The following is a 22,977-nucleotide window of genomic DNA, read 5'->3' as shown; positions in this document are numbered from 1 at the left end:
TGTTTTAGGCCTAAGCAGGGCCGATTTGCTGTAACTATCAACGAAAATTTCGAATAGAAAGGGCCACATAGAAGGCCTAGATATCAGCAACTTATACATGAAAAGCCTAAAGGCACTAAAAAAATCTCACATTCATTTGGCCCTCAGAAATTCTTCTCTACAATTCAAACCCAAAAGACATTGGTGTGGTTTTTATAAGGTTGCGACCTTTATCAATCCAATTAAGGTGCACCACCAAATTTTATCATAACATGCAATTTTGGTGTAAAACATTCATAGGATTATATCAAATCTATTTTCATATCTAATTATAAAATTTTAAACTCCAAAAAATGTTAAAATCACACAGATCTATAAACATATGAAAATATTGAAAATAGACAGTCTAGATAATGTGTTGAAAGATGCATCATTTCTGGGACTCAAAATAAATTTTTTTTTTTTTCATATCAATACATCTTCTTGTTGAGATTATCAATTAGAGGGTTTTTCAACATTAAAACAACATTTTGCGATGGGTTTTTATGTGCATTTGTAATTCTACATTTTAAGGTTGCAACCTTATATAAACTTTTTCTATATTTGGGAATGAATTCAATGACAGTCTAAAACCCATATATATACAAGATAACCATAAGATTGAGGCCCTTGACTTGGGTTTAACTTAGTACTGGATCCACCACCATTCGAAGCCCAACAAGCCTATCTGGAAATTTAAAATAAAACAGAGACCAGAAGAATTAGAGCCAAAAGAAACAGTTAGGCATAAAGAGCAACCTTCTTATCTGAATCTTCTAAATTACTTAGTAAAAAGTACATGTTGGCTTCAGATAAGTCACTAAATTTAAGGGAAACCAAATTTCCAAGAAAAATGAAACACCAATGGCAGCCACATTTGCAGATCCTACATCTCACAAAAGTAGTTACTGGAAATATTGATGTCTCTTCTTCTCCTTCTTCAACAAGCATACGCATGCTTTCATAGAAATAAGAAAGCAGCTAGTGAGCAGTTCATATCTTATCATATCAGTATGAGAATCTGTAAAAAGTAATAGAAGCACAAAATTTACTTTCATTTCCAAGTGATATTAAGTCTGATATCTTTCAGTTGTTGTAATATAATCAATACTTTTGCTTTGCTGATAGCCAACACCACGGTAGTTATGTCAATGCCACCGGTGGAACCAATGCAGCCCATACGTATCTAAGTTTTGTGTATCATATGTTTTCCTTTGCCAGACCTGTTCAAAATGATCAGGCCTATGTATGAGTTAGATATTCTGTTTAATGAGGCTTGTCTTCTAGGAAAATACCGTTTAATAAATAAATAAAATTTGCCCATACAACACGTACATTTTCGCTGAATGGTAACAAATTACTGCACATTGATTCTCCAAGGTCAAGCTTTACAAAATTCCCACAAGATGATTTGAGTTCCTTGGGCCTAAACATCTGAGCGGATAGGGAAATCCAAACCTCGGAGGGCAGGTACATTTACCAAATCCTCTGTTGAGAGCACGGGAATCATCCAGTATGCCTTTTTTGTGCCGAAAACCTTTCAATCATAAGAAAGAATCAGAATCACATAAATAGAATGTATGAGTTAAAAATAAATAGAAACCAAAAAGACAAGCACCACCTGCTCGAAATTCTTCCGCCTGCCCAAGTCATATTTCCACCTGACCACTCCTCTCTTCTCATACACCTGGAAAGGACATCAGTTTCGAAAAAGCAAAGAGAGTAATGAATCTTTGGAGATAACAAGAAGCAATATGTAAAACCTCAAGTAGTAGATGTTTTAAGATGTTTACCTCAATTGTTGTCGTGTTGCTTAAAAGCAGAGATGCATGCATGATAAGGAAACCAAGAAGACTCAATGCAAACGCCAAGTTGAGGACTGCAACAGAGAAAGCATTTAGCTGATTACAGACACTTAAGTTTTACAACTTCAACACCCCAACCATGAAGATGGACAAGAAACTACCAAATGTGAGAAAGCTGATTGCAAGATTGCCAGGTGAACCAGAACGGTTCTTGGCTTCTCCAAAGAATTCAATGAAATGTGGTAATAGTACTAGCGTATCCAATGTTGTCTCCAAAAATGTATACATCTAGCCAACAAAGAGAAACCATGTCAGGCCCTAACATAAATGAAAAGATTTCACTTATATGTCAGAAGGAATTTAAAGTAGCTTTATCCCTTAATGCATTTAAAACGCAAGCAGCCAATTTAGAATATGTTTCAACAAGGTGTTCATTTCACGCACAGTAGAATTAGCAATAAATTACATGTCAATTAGATTGATGACGCAGTTTTGAAAATAAGTTTGGAAAATGGTTTGTATATAATAAAGTTAAAAGTAAGTTTCAAATTATTTGTTTATTTATTTATTTATTTTTGGATTATTAACCACCAACTGGTCTAGAGGATTATAGATCAAATTGCCAAGAAAATGGTGCAGCATCAAGATGAAGCAAGACAATATAGAACTGTTGAGGAGTCAAAAAGAAGGGGGTCTCTTACTAAACAAGCAACCTTGTGTCTGACCACATCATAGTCAGGCAGTGATGTGTAATCTCTGGCTGTTTGATAAAATTGAAGATGTGTGTGCAAGCAGAACTTTATGAAGGAGCATGAATATGAGAGGGATCAGGACTTATTTACACTTTGTGCCGTTTCATAGATAGTTACCATGCACAAGGAATCATTGAATTTCCAGCAAAAATACTAGCAGCATTAAAGAATCAGGCTCTTGGCTGTGGTTAGGGTGTGACGCTGTAGGTTCCGTTCGAGTCCCCAGAAATGGCCCTGCTCATTCAGAAGCAGTTCGGAGCCATCCCACTTTCTTTCCAGCAGGGATAGTAACCAACCAAAAGTAAAAATGAAATGAAAAATGTCCAAAAGATAGGAATCACAGGTGAACACCTTCGAAAAAACATAAGGGAAAATATATGGCTGAAGTCAAGTGAAAAGCTGTTAGGAGGAACTGTTAGGCTACAGTTGGAAATAAATTAGTATGCATGTCCATGCAAGGTGAAATAAAAACAAGATGAAAACATTAAACGAATGATGGGGGACTCTTATAAGGGAAGACTTCCTGCACGTGACATATAAGCATCCTTCACAATAATTCAAGATGGACACCTGGTGGGGCACATGTTTCAACTTATTATGTGGACATGTCGACACATCTTTCATGGATGCAAATACCTGGCCATGAAAACCTGCCTAACAATTGTACATCCAATATCTTCTACAGCAATCATAAAAGTATCGTTCGTAATTATTTGAAAATATGTACAGTTAGCCATTCTAAAAAAATATCAATCACTCCAATGGCTGAATGTTACAAAATGAGACAAAGTCAAACCCATTATAGTATAATGTTTATCAAGACACACTACACAGAAAACTTTCCACAAATTACAGTGCCTCAGATGCAAGTAAAACATTTGTGTCACCCAACATATAATGCACGATGAAAATTTAGATTCTATATTGCTAACCTCAGCAAAAGGCAATCACCATGCAGTAGAAAGTAAAACTGTGAAACATACTGTATAGGAGAATAGAAATAAAAATGACAGTTCCATCTTTTTCTCTTTTTCTTTAATGTGTGGACTGTTGTCTTGATAGACAAGTTGATCTTTTTATTTTATTTTTCACCTACAGGAAAGTTGTTTAAACTACAACCGTTTAAAAGATCAATTTGATAAAAAACTTTTCCCAGGAAATAAGTAACTTCATAAGAATTCGATGTCTTGGAAATATTGGGTAGAGTACCGGATTCTCAGAAAGGCTTGACTGCAGGCTGATAATTCCTAGATTACAAGAAAATAACTGCCCAAAACAAAGAGTTTCCATGATAACATGCATGGATATTGCAGTCACCATATAGCTTCATAACTACCAAAAACATCACCATATGAGTTGATAAATCACCTCCAAATTCAACATTCCCATGCTAATATCATGAAAAAACTGAAAGGAAAGAATGCAACAGAAGTACCAGGAAAAGTAGAAAGAATTTGTAGTTTCCTGCTCCAACACAATTGACTACCCACACACAATGGTGATCCATCTTCAAGACGCATCTTTGACCTGCAAGGGGTACAATACATGAATATATAACGTGTTGCATAGGAATATAACCAGTCATGAATTAAAAAAAAAAAAAGAATACTCTCTGTCAATTGACATAAACCAGACCAGTTTTCATAATTAAGAGAAAGATAACAGACAACATATGCACAAAACTGGATGGACAAGTTCAACATTTTTGAAAGAAGGTTAACTAATATCTGTGCTACTTGGCCAAAGTGTGTGCTTGTGTCTGTAGTGTGTCTAAAAATTAGTGTCCCCTTAGCATGCCAACTGTGGACTGACCGAGATATTGACAAAGCCTCCTCCTGCTCGTTCTCCATGCAACTAGTAGAAAACATGGGAAAGCAATATACCCCCTAATTATGGTCTAGAACACTTTAGAAGTAGACATTTAAGAATGGATAGGTCTAGCAATCAGAAATGTTTCTCAGTGAAAGTTTGTGTTCTCAAAAAATTAAGACCTTGCTATGAAGAATGCAGCCTTCCAGGGCGCATGTTGAGGAAGAAGACTGACTAAATGATTTTGGATATGAGATAGTACAGATTATGACCTAATACAGTGTCTTTTGTGCTCCAGAATCTTCAGCCAAGAGGTTGAATTATGTCAGCATAATGCTAGCCAGATCATACCAAACCCAATCAGTGATGACAGAGACCAAGCACATAGAGCTGACAACGATTAAGTTCAAAAGTAATTTAATGATATAATCATTTAGACCGATTAGTTACCAAATTGCATCAGTTGTAGATACTGACAAAGAAGAATCGGAGTTTGTTTCGTTTTTTAATAAGTCGAAACAATGGGGAAAGGGAAGACATAGTATTACCATTTTCTTTTGGGTAAGCTATCTTGCCTCTAGCTAGGCCAAGTTCTCAACCATGTAACTGTATGTTACTAGGTTTCATAATGTATTTGTTTTCTCCCCCTGTAATTTGTGGTGCTTTTAAGCCAAGCAAATTGCTGTATCAAACTGAGTCACCCCCTTTATGCCCTAGTGAGAGCCACAGATTCATCAAATTCTCCACCCCTTTGGAAACTTTGAATATCCATAAGGATTAGGAGTTAACCGCATTATATTTTTGAATCTTCTAGAATACAGACATCACAAAAATGAGTGGGAAACCAAGATACTCCTTTGGCAGCAAAAGTGATTGGTCTTGAAAGCAGTCAACAGTGACCATAGATAGAACAAGGATGTAAAGGATAGCATTAGGGCTGAGAATTCACCCGATCCGGATCCGAAACCCAGAATTCAGATCTTATTCAGATCCGGGTATGAATCCATGATTTGGATCCGAAATTCGGATCTAGATCTAAAATTCAAATCCAAATTAAAATCCAGATCAGATCCGGGTGTAGGTGGATCTGATCCTGATCCGACCCGGTTTCTAAAAATAATATAATTTAAAAAAAAAAAAAAAATATATATATATATATATATATATATATATATATATATATATATAGATATACATAAAACCTGAATGCTTCACTGTCTCTAAACCACCATGAACCCCTTCCCTCTCTCTCTCTAAACACCAAGGAGCCTTTGAAAAGGAAAGAGATACAATATTTAACATCTCTCTCTAACAATCTATAGAACGCTCTCTCACTAAAATTTGGGTTATTCAATCTTCTTTGCCTCTGCAACTTGCAGAAACCTCTGTTTATTTTCTCTCTCTAATGATCTATAGGCTTCTCTGGTCGTCGATCTGCAGGCATCTCTCTCTAAGGCTTGTTGGGCTTCTTCAGTGCCTCTGCAACTGCAAAAATACACAGAGAAATGGCGGAATCTATAACCCATGGAGCCATTTCCTCTATTCTCTCAAACTCGTCACCTGATTCTCTCCGCAAACTCTCTCTCCCTCTCTCTCTCTCTCTCCCTCTCTCTCTCTCTCTCAAATGGTTTATTTTGCATTGAGATGAGTTTATGTCTCAGTAATATTGATGAGTGGAGGCACTTTTTCCACTATTTTTGTCCTAAATCCTAATCCTCTAATGGCGAACTCCTGCAAAGCCACTCTGTTCAACACCTCGCCATTTTTCAACCACAAAACATGCCCTAATCTCTCCATTTTCAGGGGCTTAGCTTCCCATGCTCAGCAACAAAAAAATAAGTGGATCCCAACATTAGGGTTTTCAAGGAAATGGATTCCTGCTTTGGATTTTCAGAATCGGATCCAACAGAGCTCTGTAACAAAAAATGAGGCTTTGGCTTTACGTTCTGAGAAAGAAGAGGGTTTCGTAGTAGTGAATTTTTATCGCTTGTTTGCATTGAGAATCCAGAAGAGGAGATGGCAAGGCATCAGCTATTCTTGCAGGTTCTTGTTGATATCATCTTATTTATTTTAAAGATTTGTGTTGATTGAAGTAGCTGCCGATAAATTGATTTAGATGGCGTATGATTGTGTGCTATTTCAGTTACATTAGTATTTGTCTTTTTTATCTTCTTCTGCTGTTTCTCTTTATTCTAAACTTGTGAATTGAGCAATTTTGTATGTTTCAATTCGTGAGCTCAAACTCTGTGAATATGGAAGTAAATCCAAACTCGGAGCCATATCTGGATCCGATGTATAATATCCCGAAATTCTCACCCCTAGATAGCATGTTTACTGCACATGCATCATTCATAAGATAAAATCAAGGCCATGAGAAGAAGGTGAAAATCAAATTAACTTTATTTAAGAAAGCATGGAGCATTCTCTCAACCAAAAGAAGGGCTTCAACAAAACAATTAGGAAAATAATCAGGAACACGTACCAGGTTCAAAACAAGATGACAAGAACACACCTGTCCTATACATGTCCGCACCCATACAAACGTGTATGTCATACAGTACAATCCAACAATTTAAAGAATTGCGCTGAGTCCAAGTGGACTCAGCTGGTAACTCAGCCACAGCCTATGGCTGAGGCAAGTAGCAAGGGCAACTCGCTCTCTTTAAAAGTAATAAAAGGCCCTAATTTTTATTAAAAATTTGCATTTAATGATACCGAAATGCATTAATATATGATTTATATGGTTTTCATTTATATGGTTTTCAGATTATTTGGAAACTTTCCTTCTTCTTTTTTGGATAGTGTTAACAACTTTACTGAATGAACTGGTACGGTGGAAACTTTCCTTATTACATGCACAAACTTTTTATTTTTCTATTCTTTATTACTCTAAATATTACTGGACATAAATCAAAATTTTCAAATAATCCATCTTTTATAAACATTATTCAACTTCTATAGACTTTTAACAATCTCTATTAGTTATTTTATTTTTTACATTTTTAACTATTTAACAAACAATTTCAAATTGTTTTGAATTTTTTATAGTGTGTTTATCATGTACATGACTTGGCTGAGTTACTTGTCTCAGCCAAGAACCAAGTATTGCCTGAGGCGAGCTGGAAAGCATTATTACATGTACACCACTGATTTATTTGAGAGACAAATGTCAACAATAGAAAGCATGCTTGTGCTACCCGCAAACTGTGCAATTGTGATATGAAAGGACAAATGACACTTGGACTATATAAACCATTCATCCACCAGACTCTACACTGGCATGCACAAATAAATAGATGCATGTTCAAATACGATTGCATACTAGAATGTTATTAGAATTATTCTCTGGTATACCATGAAGTATGATTGATCATGTACATAAGAATTTTCCAATTCAAAAACTTCAGGAAAAGAACTGTATGTATTTTAAGCAGAAATAAACCTAATATGATGACAAAAATTCAGTAAGCCATAAAACAGATAGATGGAAATTAGCTCACAAACAGAGCAATGATGACAGCGAGGAGGCTTATTATTCTGACAGCGGCCGCAATAGCCTCCTTCTGATGTTCTTGCCATGGAAGTAGATGGAGACCATGCAGAACTTCTAACTATAGGGGCAACAAAATCTGATGAGTTTGCAGAAGCAACGGTCTCTGGATTTTCCTCATCAAGTAAGCGTCTCCAGTTTTCAGGAACGGAACCTGGATCTGTGAAAACCACCATGCAGTAGCTCCATATCAACATAGCAAGCTGCAACATAAAGCTTAACCATTAAGTGGAGAATTAATTATTGAGAATTCTACAAGATAGTACTGCAAATTTGAATTGTTTAGAACTATGTCAACAAGACACCACTACCGATCTCAGAAATGCAAACCCCAAAAATTGATCTCAAAGAACAGTATGGAATCACCCTACATGAAACTTTATAGATTTCATTAAATACACGCACGCACGTACGAGAGCGCAAGTAATGGGAACACCGAGGCTTTCAAGGAATTCTTTAGGACGCTCGGGGCCATAACTCAAGTCGATGAAGGATTATATACCGGCCCGGCTTCCCCTGCTCAGATAGTGTAGATGGTGGGTTAATTGAAAGATTCAAGAGATTTGCACCACCAGCATTCTCGAGGCATGGAGGAGTAGAAAAGGCTGATAGATGGAGGAGGCAGGTAGAGAAGATCTTCGAGGTCGTACAATGTTCGAACGAGTAAAAAGTAAGATTAGGGCCCATCATGCTAGAAGGGGATGCCGAGCACTGGTGGAGTTCGATGAAGCAGTCCTGGGTGGAGCCAGTGACTGTGGCCACATGGGAGAACTTCCTAGTGGCATTCAACGAGAAGTATTTCCCTGACTCTATCCAAGAGAGGAAGGAAGCATAATTCATCAAGCTGCAGCAAGGAAAGATGTCAGTAGAGCAGTATGCGGCCAAGTTGGCGGAGCTCTCCCGGTATGCGCTGCATATTATCAACATCGAGGCTCGTAAGGCGAGCAAATTCGTGGGGGGCCTCAGACCAGATATCCGAGCGAGATTGATGTCAGCCAATCTTAAGGCGTTCTCCCCATTGATGGACCTAGCCATGAAGATTGAGAAGGACTGCGAGGAGCACCGACTAAGGAAGGAAAGGAGAGTAAGGTCCCCACCATCTAGTAATGTGAAGACCCAAAAAACATTCCCAGGGGATGTAAGGGAGAACCAGCACCCAACATGCTACTATGGGATTAGCAACCACTCTGCAGCTGAGTGGTACAAGAAGGCGAGAGCGTGTTTCAGATGTGGCAAGCCTGGCCACCTGATCAAGGACTGCCCTATGATGAAGCTAGAGAACAGACTGAAGACTCAGGGTCGGGTGTTCGCACTCACGGAGCAGGAGGTTAAGGCTTCTACCTCAATGATCCGAGGAATGCTCTATGTTTGTGGTAGAGAGGCTAGGATTCTGATATCATTCTTTTGATGCACCTCATTTTGCATGTCATCTAAATGTTGAACCTTCACCTCTTGACTATACTTTAGAATTGTGCATGCCTTTGGGGGATTCTATGGTGACTGATACAGTGTACAAGCAGTGTGGGGTATTGCTTGAGGGGTGTGTCCGGGCTATAGACTTGATACTATTAGATATTCAGGACTTTGATGTTATTTTGGGCATAGACTGGTTGTTTACACACCATGCCACTGTTGACTGTTATGATAAGAGTGTGACCTTTAGACCCCCTACCCAACCTGAGTTGCACTTTCTTGGTATTTAAGATGTACCCCCAGTTATTTGATAAGCAGATGAATGATTTAAAGGGACTAAATCCATTTCAGGGGCGGATGATGTAAGGTCCAAGACTTTTTGAGTCATTGATCCTATTTGCATCTTGAATCCTTTCCTACTAATGCTTCCTTTAGATTTTTTTTTCGATTTGTTGAATAACCTTTGTCTGGTGCTTTGAGTGGTATTGTGTTATTGTAAGGATCGTGAGCTTTCCGACAGTATGAAAATCGCTCAGATTCTAACAACCGTCAGAAAGTCATGATCCGTACTCCGAATATTTTTCTATTAACAATCTTTTTTACTAAATTTATTCTATAAATCTTAAAAAAAAAAAAATTTTAAAGAAATTTATTCCATTTGAAATCTCTCTCTTTCTATTAACAATCTCTTTTACTAAATTTATTCTAGAAATCTAAAAAATTAAAATTTTGCAAAATGAAAGTGTTTTTTTGAAAATTGGTATACATTCTAATAATTTCTAATCAAATTTTTATTTTATTTATTAATTTTTGCATTATAAATCATGTAATTTATTATCTTTCTTACAGTTCTCAATAATACATTTTAAATTAGATCGTATTACAAAATATTTTAGATTTGTTATTATTTGTATAATATAATAATTATAAAATTTAAACCAACAATTTTAATTTCGGCATATAACATTATAGTTAGTTAGATTGTAATAAATTTGGATTATAGTTAGTTAGTTTGTAATAATTTGGGTATTTTTAGGGAATTAGGGCTTTCCGCCAATTTGAGATTTTGATGGCCATTTTTATCCACTAAATCTACTTTTTATAGTAGTCCATGTATGATTATATACTTTATCCATGATAATTATATGATTTTTCTTATGTGTGATGTAAATTTAATGGTTAACATAAGTTTATACAAAGAAAAAACATATCAATATTCACAAATTGATGAAAAAAGTGAAAGTTAACAATGGAGTACCTTCATTTCTTATTGGATTCCTAAAAGACTACATTTATAATTAATTTTAATAGTTTTTCTGCATTTTTTAGAGCTTAATCTGACCGAGTCGGCCGAATCCCCAATCCGGATCGTCGATTCACCGATCCGGATGGGTTTTTGAAGTGCCCGATCCGAGGCACCGATCCGTTTTTTAAATCACTGCCTTAGATCATGGATTTTGGTGGGTCCATAGGATGTTGAATGTATTTCCACATGGAAACGACCTTTTTGTTAATATCTCATGTAATTTGAAAGCTATTAACTATTTGCTGAAGCATGCCAGATTTATGAAATGAAAATCTAGGGATTTAGCATGTTTTTGTGTGAAGCTTTTGACTGACCAAAATTTACTAGAATGAGGTTTAAACACTTTAAAATGTTAGATGAGTCTAGTTTAAAATTTGTTTTGGGCTTATAATAAAATTCATTATGGTTTGAAAGTTATGGTCATTTTTCTAGTAATGTGTCACCCTAGATTTTCTGCTGCACAAAACCATAGTTAGCAAGTCGAGGACTATCAATAATCGGCTTACCATAAAATCAAAAAACAATCGTTTTTATTTTAAAAAGTCGGATGAAAAAATCGGGTTAAAAATACGGATTGGCAAAAATATTTTATGTAAAATATCACCAATATATCATACTAGGCTAAAAAAATCGGATAAATTTTAAAAATTAGAAATTTTGAAATTCTAAAAAATAAAAATTATGCCAAAACCATCAAAAAATTATACCATACCATATAAATTTACTCATTAAATACTTTAATAAATATCACACCTACTCAGTAGGTATCCAAAAAAAATACAAGAATGTTTTTTCCTCATTAAAATTTTTTAACTATGGTATGGTGACTATAACTATAGTTAAAGTTTATATACCTTTCTTTAATTGAAAACAGGGCTGGGCTCGTAGCCATTGGTTTCACATTGCTTTGTTTCTAGAGAGAGAAAAGGAAGAGGGTGGTCTCTAGTTTGCACGATGAAACTAGGAAGACTAGAAACGCTAGATTATTGGTTGGTGGATTCGATCAGTAACTCTATCGTCTCGTTCTGGGGTTTCAGATGATAATCATGGGGTTTCAGGTCCACAATATGAGATTAAGAGGGATGGAAAACCTAAATCTTTCTCTGTTGAAGATGGGATTGTGAACTTTATGGTTTCAAGGAGTTTAGAAGTAGTCAATAATTATAAGATTTTGGTCGAGAATTTAGGGTTTCTGGTATCAAAGGGATTTGGCCTCCCATGCTTGCTCAACCTGCATCAAAGGGATTTTGGTCGAGACTTCTAGGGTCTCTTCCTGTTGTGGTTGATAACTTCTAGGGTTTTTGTTATCAAAGACATTTTAGGTCATTAGCACATGTAGATGAGGAGGCTTCTCCCATGGTAAGAGGAGGGGGTTGGGAGAGTGAAGAAGATATAAGGGAGGAAGAGAAATTGAAAGAAGAGAGGTTTGGGGCTAGGGTTGAGGAGATTGATCTCACTACTGCTTCATGCTCATTCTCACAGGAAAAAGGAAATTATCTTTCAAAAAAAAAAGTGCAAGTACAAAAAAAAACAATGTTTTGGTGTGGTTTACATCGTTATACGAAAAAATCGCATTTTAAACTTTTTTATGAAAAATACACGATATTTTGACGATTTTTTCAAAACATTGCAGTTTTAAACGGTTTCCATAAAGTCGTCGATTGTTTTAAAAAATCGTCGTTTAATCGGCAATTTGCTAACTATGCGCAAAAAAGAAATTTTATTCGGGAAAATCAAATAGTTTGACAAACTTTAGACCAATATCTGGGGTTACTTCTTATATGAAAGTTGTCTTGTTATGAGTCTAGTTATCAAGAAATTGGTTGCAGGTTTAAATGATCTTTGATTTTAATGATATGCCCTTAATGGTGGACAGTGTTCATCGTGGAAAAACCAGTAATATGACATCGTGATGGTTATTGCATTGATATATAATATGATATTGACATGATAATGTCTCTTGAATTGATAAGCATGATAATACGACATAGTGATGTCTATTACGTTGATATATAGCATGATATTGACATGATAATGTCTCTTGAATTGATAAGCTTGATAATATGACACGGTGATGTCTATTACATTGATATATACCATGTTACTGACATGATAATGTCTCTTGAGCTGATAAGCATGACAATATAACATAGTGATGTTTCTTGTGATTATATGTATAGCATGCTCTGGACATATTGATGTTTGTTGTGATTATATGTATGACATGCTTCTAATATGATTTGTGTGCATGGAAACATGCTTCTGTTATATGATCCGTGCATTATGACATGCTTTTAATAAGATGTGTGCATGATAACATGCTTCTGATAAGATATGTGTACATGGTAACATGCTTCTGATAAGATATGTGTGCATGGTAACATGCTTTCAATAAGATATGTACGCATGGAGACATGCTTCAGTTATGATCTGATGAGATATTTGTGCCGACAGCTGTGATCTTCCCTGTCCTCTATGATAGGATAAGAGTTAGGAGTGTGTGTGTTTGGGTGGTCGCTCTCCCAAAACTTATGTGAGGCACTACTCATTGGGACCCCTTTGGTAGTGTCACGCTCACTCGCCAAAGGGTCGTGTCTTGTAAGGTCAGTGCCTATCAAAAGCCCCAAAGCGCGCTGGGGACCGTGAGCATGTGTGAGGCACTACGCAATGGATTTACCCGTTGGTGGTGCTTCTCTCCTGGTTGTGATGGTAGAGGCTCTACGCCTCAGGATTTGATTAGCCTGATGGGTAGAACTTCTACTTCAGGAGTTCTGGTTATATGCATGCCTAAATGTTTTGCTCTATTATGATGCTCATGCCTAAATGTTTTGATCTGTTATAATGCTCATGCCTGAATTATTTGATTGACTTCTTATTACAATCATATCTGATTAATCTGATTAGTTATTATTCCACCATGAAATAAATCATGCATGGCACGTATGTTTAAATATAGGTTTGACACATAATTCCATGCTTTGTAAGACTTGCTTAAAACCCTGATTTTTGACATGAAAAAATATTTGTAAGCATGAATGCATGGCACCTAGATCTTATTTACTAAGCTTTACAGCTCACTTTGTTAATTTTTCCTCCATGTAGAGTGATAGCCAACCGTAACTGAAGTTGCATATCCTGGTGGTCGTGCTTGGGGTCCCTTACCCCCCTTCTGTTGAAACTCTATTTTGCAGTGTATATTTTGGTTGACGGTCCGGCCATATAGTCCATTTTGATTTGGTAATATGTCTTGATGTTGGGCCTTTTGTTCCTTGGGCCCATATATGTCCATTTTGAACTGTTATATGTATTTTGGGACTTGTTTGTCCAGCAGACTATGGTTAGGTATATTTTGTTTCGTTTTTCGTTTCTTTGGTGTTGATATCGGAAATTCCATCTCTTATCAAGGTGTTGAGCGCACTCCAACAAAAGTGGCACTCACAACTTGTGATCGTGGCCCCACTCCCTAAGTTCCTCCTACGGGCCAGGGCCCGGGCCCGGGCCCGGCCCTCATGGGTCCGGCAAGGAGTAGGGTCGTGACAAGTAATCACAGACACAGACACAGACACGCACACACGCACACAGAGCAATAAATGTTCTTTGACAAAGATGTTTAGGGCATCGAACGTGGTTCTTGCAATGCACTAGGGATGAGAATCCAGCCACTGAAGACCAATTTCATTCGGTCAGAAGGTAACTCCATCTAAAACATTCTTATTAATTAACTTTCCACAAAGTGAAAACTTATTACTTACCACAACAAACTTGGTATCTAAAGTCTTTAATCAGAAAAAAGGTCAATCATCACTTTCTTAGAGTGCAAACTTAAAAAGGAAACAAAACTTACCATAAGAAATTTGGTTCACTTTCTTATTAGACGAAAATCCATGCAGAAGATGCATGTGCAATAGGAAAAAAAAAAAAAAAGCTACGACACATAGTAAGCATGTCTTATGCTGATCTACCATATTGAGCAGAAGAAGAAAAAGTACGCATGCAGTTGTGTTGTTGGTCGATGTGTCCAAAAACATCATAGACATTTCTAATTAAAACAGGACACTCGTCACAAGGTTACAATTTCAAAATGGAAATTCAAGACTTACATCATTGATGTAGACTGACTATGCCCAGCAAACTTTGGAGCTCACATTCAGACCTTCAGAGATGCTTTTCAGCCTAGTTTGCTGGGTAAAACTAGCGAAACAGGTTTGACTGTCCTAGGACTTATGCTGTTGTTTCCAAACTAGAGTCATGATAGCGATTTCAATATTGGAGCAAAAGTTACAGTTTCCAATCTTTCAGGTTTTTCTTTAGGATGACTTTGTCTTATTTTATTTCCTTAAGGATAAAAGTGTTAAAGGAATCAGCCTTGGGTCAAGACGGTAGTGGCTTGGTTTTCATAGCCTAACTTCTCAAGCTCCATTCCTATGTAACCTCGTCAAAAAAATAAATAGGATAAAAGTGTTAAATTCAGGTAGGACTTCTAATTACATAAGAATTGGGCCAAGGGTATCCAAACAAAGCCCATAAATAGGGTTGTGTTAGGCCTATTTTTTAGGGTTGACAGTTATTTTTTTCATAGCATTGCTCCTATGAATTTTATTGAATTCGCAAAGCCAATGAAGCTAGTAGACTAGTTAACCTCCATTAATTTTCAATCCATACATTATTATTTCCTTTGAATTCTTTTTTGTTATATGAATTTGCATCAAGCATAATCCTTAATGAAACAAATGGACAAAATGTATTTACAGAAACTGCTTGGGCATTATTTCTTCAATCAGTAAGGCCGGGCTCTAGGTGCCTGATACCAAAGTCTCACAAATTACAAACAGTTTTGAGGTCAATTTTTGTGGTCGTCAACTAGACTCAGGTTCATTATTCAAAATTCACTTAAATCCTAGGTAGCATCTTCAAGAACCAGCTCGTCCAAGTTCCCTGTTTTCTGATGCATGCAAAACAGTAACACAGAGAACAACTTCAAGTTCAGAGAGAGAACTGGTACTCCATGCTGCTGTACAGTCCTGGAAACCTTCTAGGATCTCTAGCCTACACAAATGGTGGTTCACGGCAAAGCCTATCTATCTGGTGGTTGACCGAGTATGGTGAACAAGAGTTCCTGGAGCAGACCCCAAAATACAACCTTGTTCGCCTGTGTCCTTGAGCTCAAAAAGTGGGTTCACCACACTACATAACTTCAAGGAGGACAGTTGTCCTTCCATGTCAATCTTAGATGCAAGAGACAAGAAGTCCTCCTTGCTCCATATATAAGAGACATGTGGCCTCTATCTTGCTTCATGCAAGTACACATTACCAGCATATCATGTCTCTTGATCATTCTAGTAATCCTTGACTTTCTTTCCAAATGGGATAACCAGTTATAGACCAGCCACCTTTGTCAGAGATCTTTCATTTTCTTGGGGTCTAAAAGATCGAGGTGCTCAACTACATACATAGTGAACTGATCCTATTTGCTGATTCTCAGCGAAGTAGGTTTCTTACAAACGTAAACCTCTTACGGCATAACGTTTCTGCACAGTAGTAGGGTATTCTCACAAAAGGAAAGTGTTCCCATTGCAATAATGAGTTCTCACAGTAGTAGGGTATTCTCATAGAAGTAAAGTATTCCACGGCGAAAAGATGTTCTCGCAGCAGCAAGGTGTTCTCGCACTAATCTCTTGCAAGGATCTCAATCGATTGTGGGTCCTGAAATAGTTAATCGTCTGAATTGTTCACAATTGCTCATGTAGTTAATCACCCAAATTTTTCACGATTGCTCGTGAAACTAAGTTAATTGAAAACTATATTTTACACAGGGAAAACAAGAGTGCTTTTTATGGATCTCAAGTCTTAGTCAACCAGGAATTCCAGCAAGGGCTTCCATATATTCTGTTCTTGGCCAAGGCATCTTAAGGAGATTACCAAAAGGCCTCTCTCAACCTGCCGCTAACAGTTTTTTTTAATCCGTTAACAATGTTTGTATTAAAAGAAGTGTAAAAGCTACAGAAAATGGCAACCCGCGGTCCAGGTGCGATATACAACGGCCCCACTGTTTGGTGGGCGAAACAAAAAGAAGATCAAAAAAGTTTTACAATCAGTTTCATAGCAAAATGGGAACCAAGAACTCAAAAAGTTCCAGGCGGGTGCTTCCTGTATAGGGAGATCGTCCGCTGCTGCATTGGCCTCGCGCCATATATGCTTCAATGAGACATGCATATACACGCAAATGTGAAGTATTTTGTCAAAAATGTGTGCTAGTCTCCAAGGGTAGTCCAAGTGTCCAAAAGCCTAGGTAATAATGTTTTCAAAGTCTCCATCAATGAATAAAACTGTCCTCCGGCTAGGGTTGAAATTCTTGAGACCTTCAAGAAGGGCAAGGGCCTCAGCAGTATTGGAGTCAGCATGGCCGATGAATTTCTAGGAGTAAAGAAATCCGTCCTCTGTGGTCACGGAAGATGTCCCCTCTCCCTGCTGAGCCCGTCAAAGTTGAATTTGGTCTGACCAGGTTCAGGGGGTCTCCACAGGGAAGAGTGAGGGATGCGGGTGGGTAGTGCAGACAGCAAAGCCTGACAATTTTGGTGGAAGTCCATGTAGGAGAAGTGCTTGAAATATTTGTGAAAAGATGACGAGTTCTTTGATCTGGTTCTTTAGTGCCTCCACCGTGGCCATTTCATCTGAGAAGATCATGTTGTTTCTTTCCATCCAAATTACCCAGGGCATGGCTGTTACTGAGGCCCGCCAGAGTAGAATACCTGACTTCGACCATGGTGGCAGGAAAGAGGAGTTGAAGAGGTATGGAACCAATTTCAGGGTTACCCATGAGGCTATGACCAATTGAAAAGTTGCAGCAGGTCTCCCCAAAGTGCCAAAGCCACCTTGCAATGGATAAATATGTGGGGGTTGGAAACTTCGTCTGCTGTGCACAATCGCAGCTAACAGTTAAGGTCAAAAGACCATCCTCCCCTTGGCCATAGGTGATTGCCTTTCCATGTTCCAAGACATGATGACCTTCAATCCTTTCCCCAGCCTAGTCAAGTCATTAAGGACATAATGTCCACCATTCCAATCAGGAATGTGCCCTGATCATAGGTGTGGCTTGTTATGAATGGCCCTGGCTGTTCCGTGGAATATACCAACATTAACTATTCGTTTTCACATTTATACTTCAGTAATAGAACACATATTGTTGTCTCATTTTATGTTTCCTTGATTCAGTGGTTAACCGGAAAGAAACCCAAAGTAAACTAGGCACTGTAACTTCAGTTTGTGTGTGTTATCTGTCCATAATATACGTAAGTCCAATTACCAAGTGTATTTCACAAAATAACAAATCCGACAGCAAATCAGGAAGGTTACACATTTATGATCTTAAATTAGAAAACATTAACGAAAGTTAACATGTCTTAATCATTGAAGGACTGCTCCCTTATAAAACTGCCTCAGACTTTTAATATTATCGCCTCTGACATTTGCCGTGCATTCTCCGATACTAAGGCTCCTCTTGGGAGGCAACAGTCTCAACCTTGAAATACTAATGTCTGATGCTAATAACCAAGATGTATCTAAATAGACCTAGAAGAGAATCTAGACCTCCCCCTACGAAGTGTTGTGCTTTGCAACTCGATTATTACACACATTTATTGACACTAAGGCACCTCCAAGAAGACAACAACTCACACTTTTAAAAAACTATGTTTAATGCATAGTTGTTGGGATCTCCCAACATAGGTGGCGATTTAGCTCCAGAATCTTGCTCCGGTACTCCGGGAATGGTATCTTCAAGAAATCTTATTTTTAAATTCCGGGATCTCAATCTCTACTGTTAGATATCCTGATTCATACTGTTAGGGATCTTGATCCAACCTTAAAGACCAAGATAACAAATTTTCTTAGTTTATATCCACCTAGCAGCACAAATATACTTCGATATAGTTGCATAGCTTGCTTTCTATGAATAAAGAGATCCTAACCTTAAAATGGTATATACAGTCCAAGACTATACAAACCCCTTTAAGGATGTTAGCAAGAACCCCAAGAGGTTGGGATCAAGATCCAAAAAGGTCAAGATCAAGATCCCCAAAAGGTTGGGGATCCCAATCCCTAACTTTTGGGGATATAGATCCCTAACATATGCATTGTACAGATGGCGCTCCCAACTATACGGATTTTCTAGCATTTCAGTATCCCCTGCTCCCGATCATGCTCCCCCTCCGGTCATGTTCTCAATCCCAACAACTACGGTTCGAAGTTAACATACCAGATGCAGTCTAGAAGAGAATGTAAACATTAGTGACCTTCTCCCTAGAAATGAGTGTGCTTAGACTACTTAGGATAATAATCCATCTTCTTCCCACATTCCTAAGCTATATTCCTTGTTTGTGTTCCTACTATCTCTTAAGGTTTGGTGTCGTTTCGGTCATCCCCTTCTTCGATTGGGAGTAATCTACATAAAAGGAAGTCTTAAAAGCTGCATACCAGAGACAAGCCATGAAGGAGGAAATAGAGGCTCTAAAATAGAAGAGTCTTGCAAGCATGTATGTCATGCACTTGAGGAAGTCTAAACCTTTTTAGATGGGACTGCCAGAAGGTAAAAAGAATGGCCAGTGGCCAAAGAAGAGGCTCTACATCATTTGACCAAATGAACAACGATTTCAGTTCTTCTATCAGTTGTGGCTCGTGGATTGGATTTGCATCAAATGCATGGTAAGAATGTGTCTCTTAATGGCATTCTACATAAGATGATTTACATTCAACTGCAATTGGGATATATATTGAGCTCTATATCAGTGTCATCTTGTGAGGGTGATTTGGGCTCAAAGAAGCACCACAAGCCTGGTTGGAGCATTTTCAGGACATTCTTATTTGAAAAATTTAGCTAGTGATTTAAGAGATCCATTGTATTTATCCCTCAAGCATGAGGTGCAATTTTTCTAGTTTATGGTGCTGACATCAAAACTAATACCAATGAATTTGACATCAGAAGTGACGTGCAACACATGTTATAAGAATTAAGAACATTTCTGAATAAAAGATGTGACCGGATTGTATTTCTTTTCTTTTTTTTATGTTGATCCTTGTTATATTTCCCTATTAAGTGACCCTGATTATATTTTCTTGGTCTTGAGATGATAAAGTTTACTAAGGGCAGAATAGTTCATCATCATCATCCAAGCCTAATCCCAACTATTTGGGGTTGGTTGCATGAATCATGTTCCGCCATTTTGCTTGATCAAGCAGCATACCCTCAGTCTGACCATAAGTCATGTTTCCATCCATGTTCTTTTGGGGCCCCTCCCCTTGGCCTTTTAGAGCCTTCCACTTGAACCAAATTATCCTTCCTAGGTGCATAATAGTTATTCAACACAAATATACACATGATTTTGTTCTGCAAACTATCTGACAGACATATGGTGATTGAGATTCCTATTAAGCTGACGGTTGGACTTCATGTTTCAGACGGTTACCAGCATTTTGATGCGGCTTCTTAAAAACAGTTTGTTGAACACTAACTGTACCCAAAAAGCATGGAACCAAACATATTTCATTATAGACTAAACATATTTCATTATCAGCAGTTAGTTTTTTCAGTCACCCAGAACTGAAAATAGGCTAAACACCTACTGTATGCAAAAAGCACTGAATCGAATACATTTCATTATGTGCAATCAGTAGTCAGTTGTTCAGTCCCTGATTGAACATAGGGTAGCAGTTCATTGGAATATCAGGTCATGAAATAAGCTCAATCCACTCTGTAGGTAATGGTCGTTTCTACCTGATTCATCAAATATTCAGTCAACAAACTTTGTTGACTTAGGCAGATTGTCCACACACATGGAAGTCAAGGACAATATATAAGAGACTCCATGGCCTAATTGTTTAGTCAGAAGCAAGTACTGCCAAATCTAGCTCCCATGTGCAATATCAAATGTACGTTGCTCACCTTTGATAAGATAATCTAATTCCATAAGCTTCCCTCTGGCCTTGAAGGTAAGCCACCATGCCTCCCATTTGTTGAGATTGCAACATAGGCAGTTTTCCATGTTAGTACACATGTTTAACTAAAATCTCATTGTATTTGAGAATGATTAGTCAGTAGGTCTATTTCTCTTTCACGTATTGCATCAGACCAAATTGAAGATTTGTCCACCAAGTCATTTACTAGGTGCATACAAGATTATCTGTTAACTCATTTGATGTTCCAGTTTGAATATGGACATGAGGGTATTAAGATCAAGGATTTTTGGCTAATTCTGGACGGTAATTTTTGTGTAACAGTATTTACGTTTCCATGCCAGCATAAATGCTGCATATAAAGGATTTATTCCTCATTTCCTGATTTTTAATTGTTTATTTTATAGTTATCTCTTGTATCACAGTTGATGCTAATCTTATTCTCTCAACTCTAACACTTCATGTGTTCCAAAGTCAAATCTTCCCTGAGAAATGCTTGAAAACATTTCAAATTAGTAACCCAAAAAAGGTTAAAAAAAAATTCTCAAAAAGGAAATCCTTGATCGTCTATCCAAGATCCCATAATGTACAAAATTAACTACAAGCAAGCAAAAATACGAGATCCAATTTCTAGGTGGAGAACTCGAGAAAGAACATATATTCTATGGCGATGAGAAACTTTGGGGCCACATAAAGGAAAAATGTTCACGATGTTGCAAATATTCTGGCATGTAATCTCATAACACATGGTCTAGGGTTTGCCCAAATAGAACTTTATTACGTCAGAGAATGAAAAAGTCAAGTATTTTAGGTTCACCACTTGAGTGCATTATTTCTTAAAAATATCCAAGATCACACTGATCATTCATTGTAAATTAAAAGAGAAGAAAGTTGAAGAGTTTCACCTTCGAAATTAAGTTCGCGTTTCTTATTGTCTTTCATACAATCCAATAAGGAAGCGATGAAGAGAATTGTCTAACAGGATTGATTTACAACACATAATTAATGATACCAAGCAAAATAAACAGACAGGGATATACAATTAACGTAATAGAATGGAAACATACCAGAAAATGAAAGATGACGAGAATGAAGATCGAGATTGCAGCTCTAAAACCTCCATGAAACAGCTGAGGGCCACAGCTTATAATGACTACTGCCAAATATGAAGCACCAATTATGGCAATAACTAGCAATATCATCAAGTAACCAAACATCCTCAAACCAGAGCAAAACTTGAAGAAATTCCATGCCATCATAAACCTCCCTCCTCTATCGAGCGTGATGTAGGGGACGAGACCAGCGCTCCTAACCCTGGTTCGAAACAACCGTTTCCAGATATCTGAAGCCAGCTTGAAGAGATAAGAACGAGGTCTAGGGTTTTCTGGGAAGCCATTTTGCACCTGCGAAGGCTGGATCAGAAGCCATATAAGCGCCTGTAATTTTCATGTGTACCAACAATTCATGGGACAGATACAGGACAGGCAAAACTCAGTCCATTGTTGGGAAAGCAAAGGAAGCGAAAGAGTTACTTTGCTTGTTGTACTTCATGTGTCAACAAATTCAGGTTTAGTGGTCCGAAATCTAAACCCGGTTACTCAAACGATACTAGTTGATGGCGTACCTAAGTCATGTAAATCTCATTTTTGGATTATCTTTTTCTTCTATAACTTCGTTTGTTCCCATGGTACTTGGTACGCGTAACAAATTTGGTACGAAATACTTACACAAAAAATAAGGAAAAATCACATATATGTGGTATTCTTTTTATTATTACCAAAATACCTAATACTTTCCGTTATTACTGGAATATCGGTTATTTTCACTTTATAATGAAATTTTTTAAAAGAGACATTTTTACAGGCTGGAATTTTGGGTGTTCACAAAATGGCTGGAATTTCAGTTATTCAACAACCGAAAATTTAAAATTTTCGGTTTTTGAAAAACCGATAATTTTACCGCGAATAAATAAAACATACAACTATAAATGAGGCTTTTTCTTGATATTTTAGGGTTATTAAAAATTTGTGTCCCCCTAATACATTATCCTACAAACTTTTTTTTCCCCCAATACAATATAGTATCCCCCAAAGTTGAAGAGTTTGGCTCTATGTCTGGTCTTGATTGGTACCTTTCTTACTCTTGCCTAATACTATTGATGAATTTTGTCACAATTAATACAATATTATATTTTTATATTACTATTTATTGTGTATTGTTGATTAGTAAATATTTTTTTGTAAATATTGTTGAAATTGTTTATTTGCATAATTATTTGTTGTTCGTATTAATATTTCTTGTTTTGAGTAGTTTAACAATCGATTTATTTAGTAGTACTTTATGTTGATATATATAGTAGTACATTATATTGTATTT

General features: G+C 37.1%; 1 protein-coding gene across 1 annotated transcript; it reads right to left on the bottom strand.

Annotated features, from left to right (window-relative positions):
* Positions 1 to 759: 759 nt before the first annotated feature.
* LOC18425686 (putative protein S-acyltransferase 12) lies at positions 760 to 22,010 on the bottom strand. The gene is made up of 8 exons (XM_006830230.4): positions 21,669 to 22,010; positions 7,885 to 8,137; positions 4,011 to 4,102; positions 1,985 to 2,111; positions 1,812 to 1,897; positions 1,640 to 1,705; positions 1,354 to 1,555; positions 760 to 1,241 (listed from the first exon to the last, which is right to left on the bottom strand). The coding sequence occupies exons 1-7, from the start codon at positions 21,858 to 21,860 to the stop codon at positions 1,445 to 1,447; spliced, it is 927 nt and encodes a 308-aa protein (XP_006830293.2). The 5' UTR covers positions 21,861 to 22,010; the 3' UTR covers positions 760 to 1,241; positions 1,354 to 1,444.
* Positions 22,011 to 22,977: the final 967 nt, after the last annotated feature.

Source organism: Amborella trichopoda, chromosome 9 (assembly GCF_054954075.1).
Source record: "Amborella trichopoda isolate Santa Cruz 75 chromosome 9, AtrichopodaSantaCruz75HAP2 v2.0, whole genome shotgun sequence".
Taxonomy (NCBI): domain Eukaryota; kingdom Viridiplantae; phylum Streptophyta; class Magnoliopsida; order Amborellales; family Amborellaceae; genus Amborella; species Amborella trichopoda.
Note: the sequence above shows the minus strand (reverse complement) of the source record. Positions and strands in the feature narration are given on the sequence as shown.

What these genes read in the sequence shown, in the direction of transcription:
- LOC18425686 (XM_006830230.4), bottom strand. Translation starts at nt 21,860, where the DNA reads ATGATGGCATGGAATTTCTTCAAGTTTTGCTCTGGTTTGAGGATGTTT. An exon ending in AATTCTTTCTACTTTTCCTG is followed by an intron (nt 2,112 to 4,010) that starts GTACTTCTGTTG and finishes TTTGTTGGCTAG; the next exon opens with ATGTATACATTTTTGGAGAC. An exon ending in GGCGGAAGAATTTCGAGCAG is followed by an intron (nt 1,556 to 1,639) that starts GTGGTGCTTGTC and finishes TATGATTGAAAG; the next exon opens with GTTTTCGGCACAAAAAAGGC.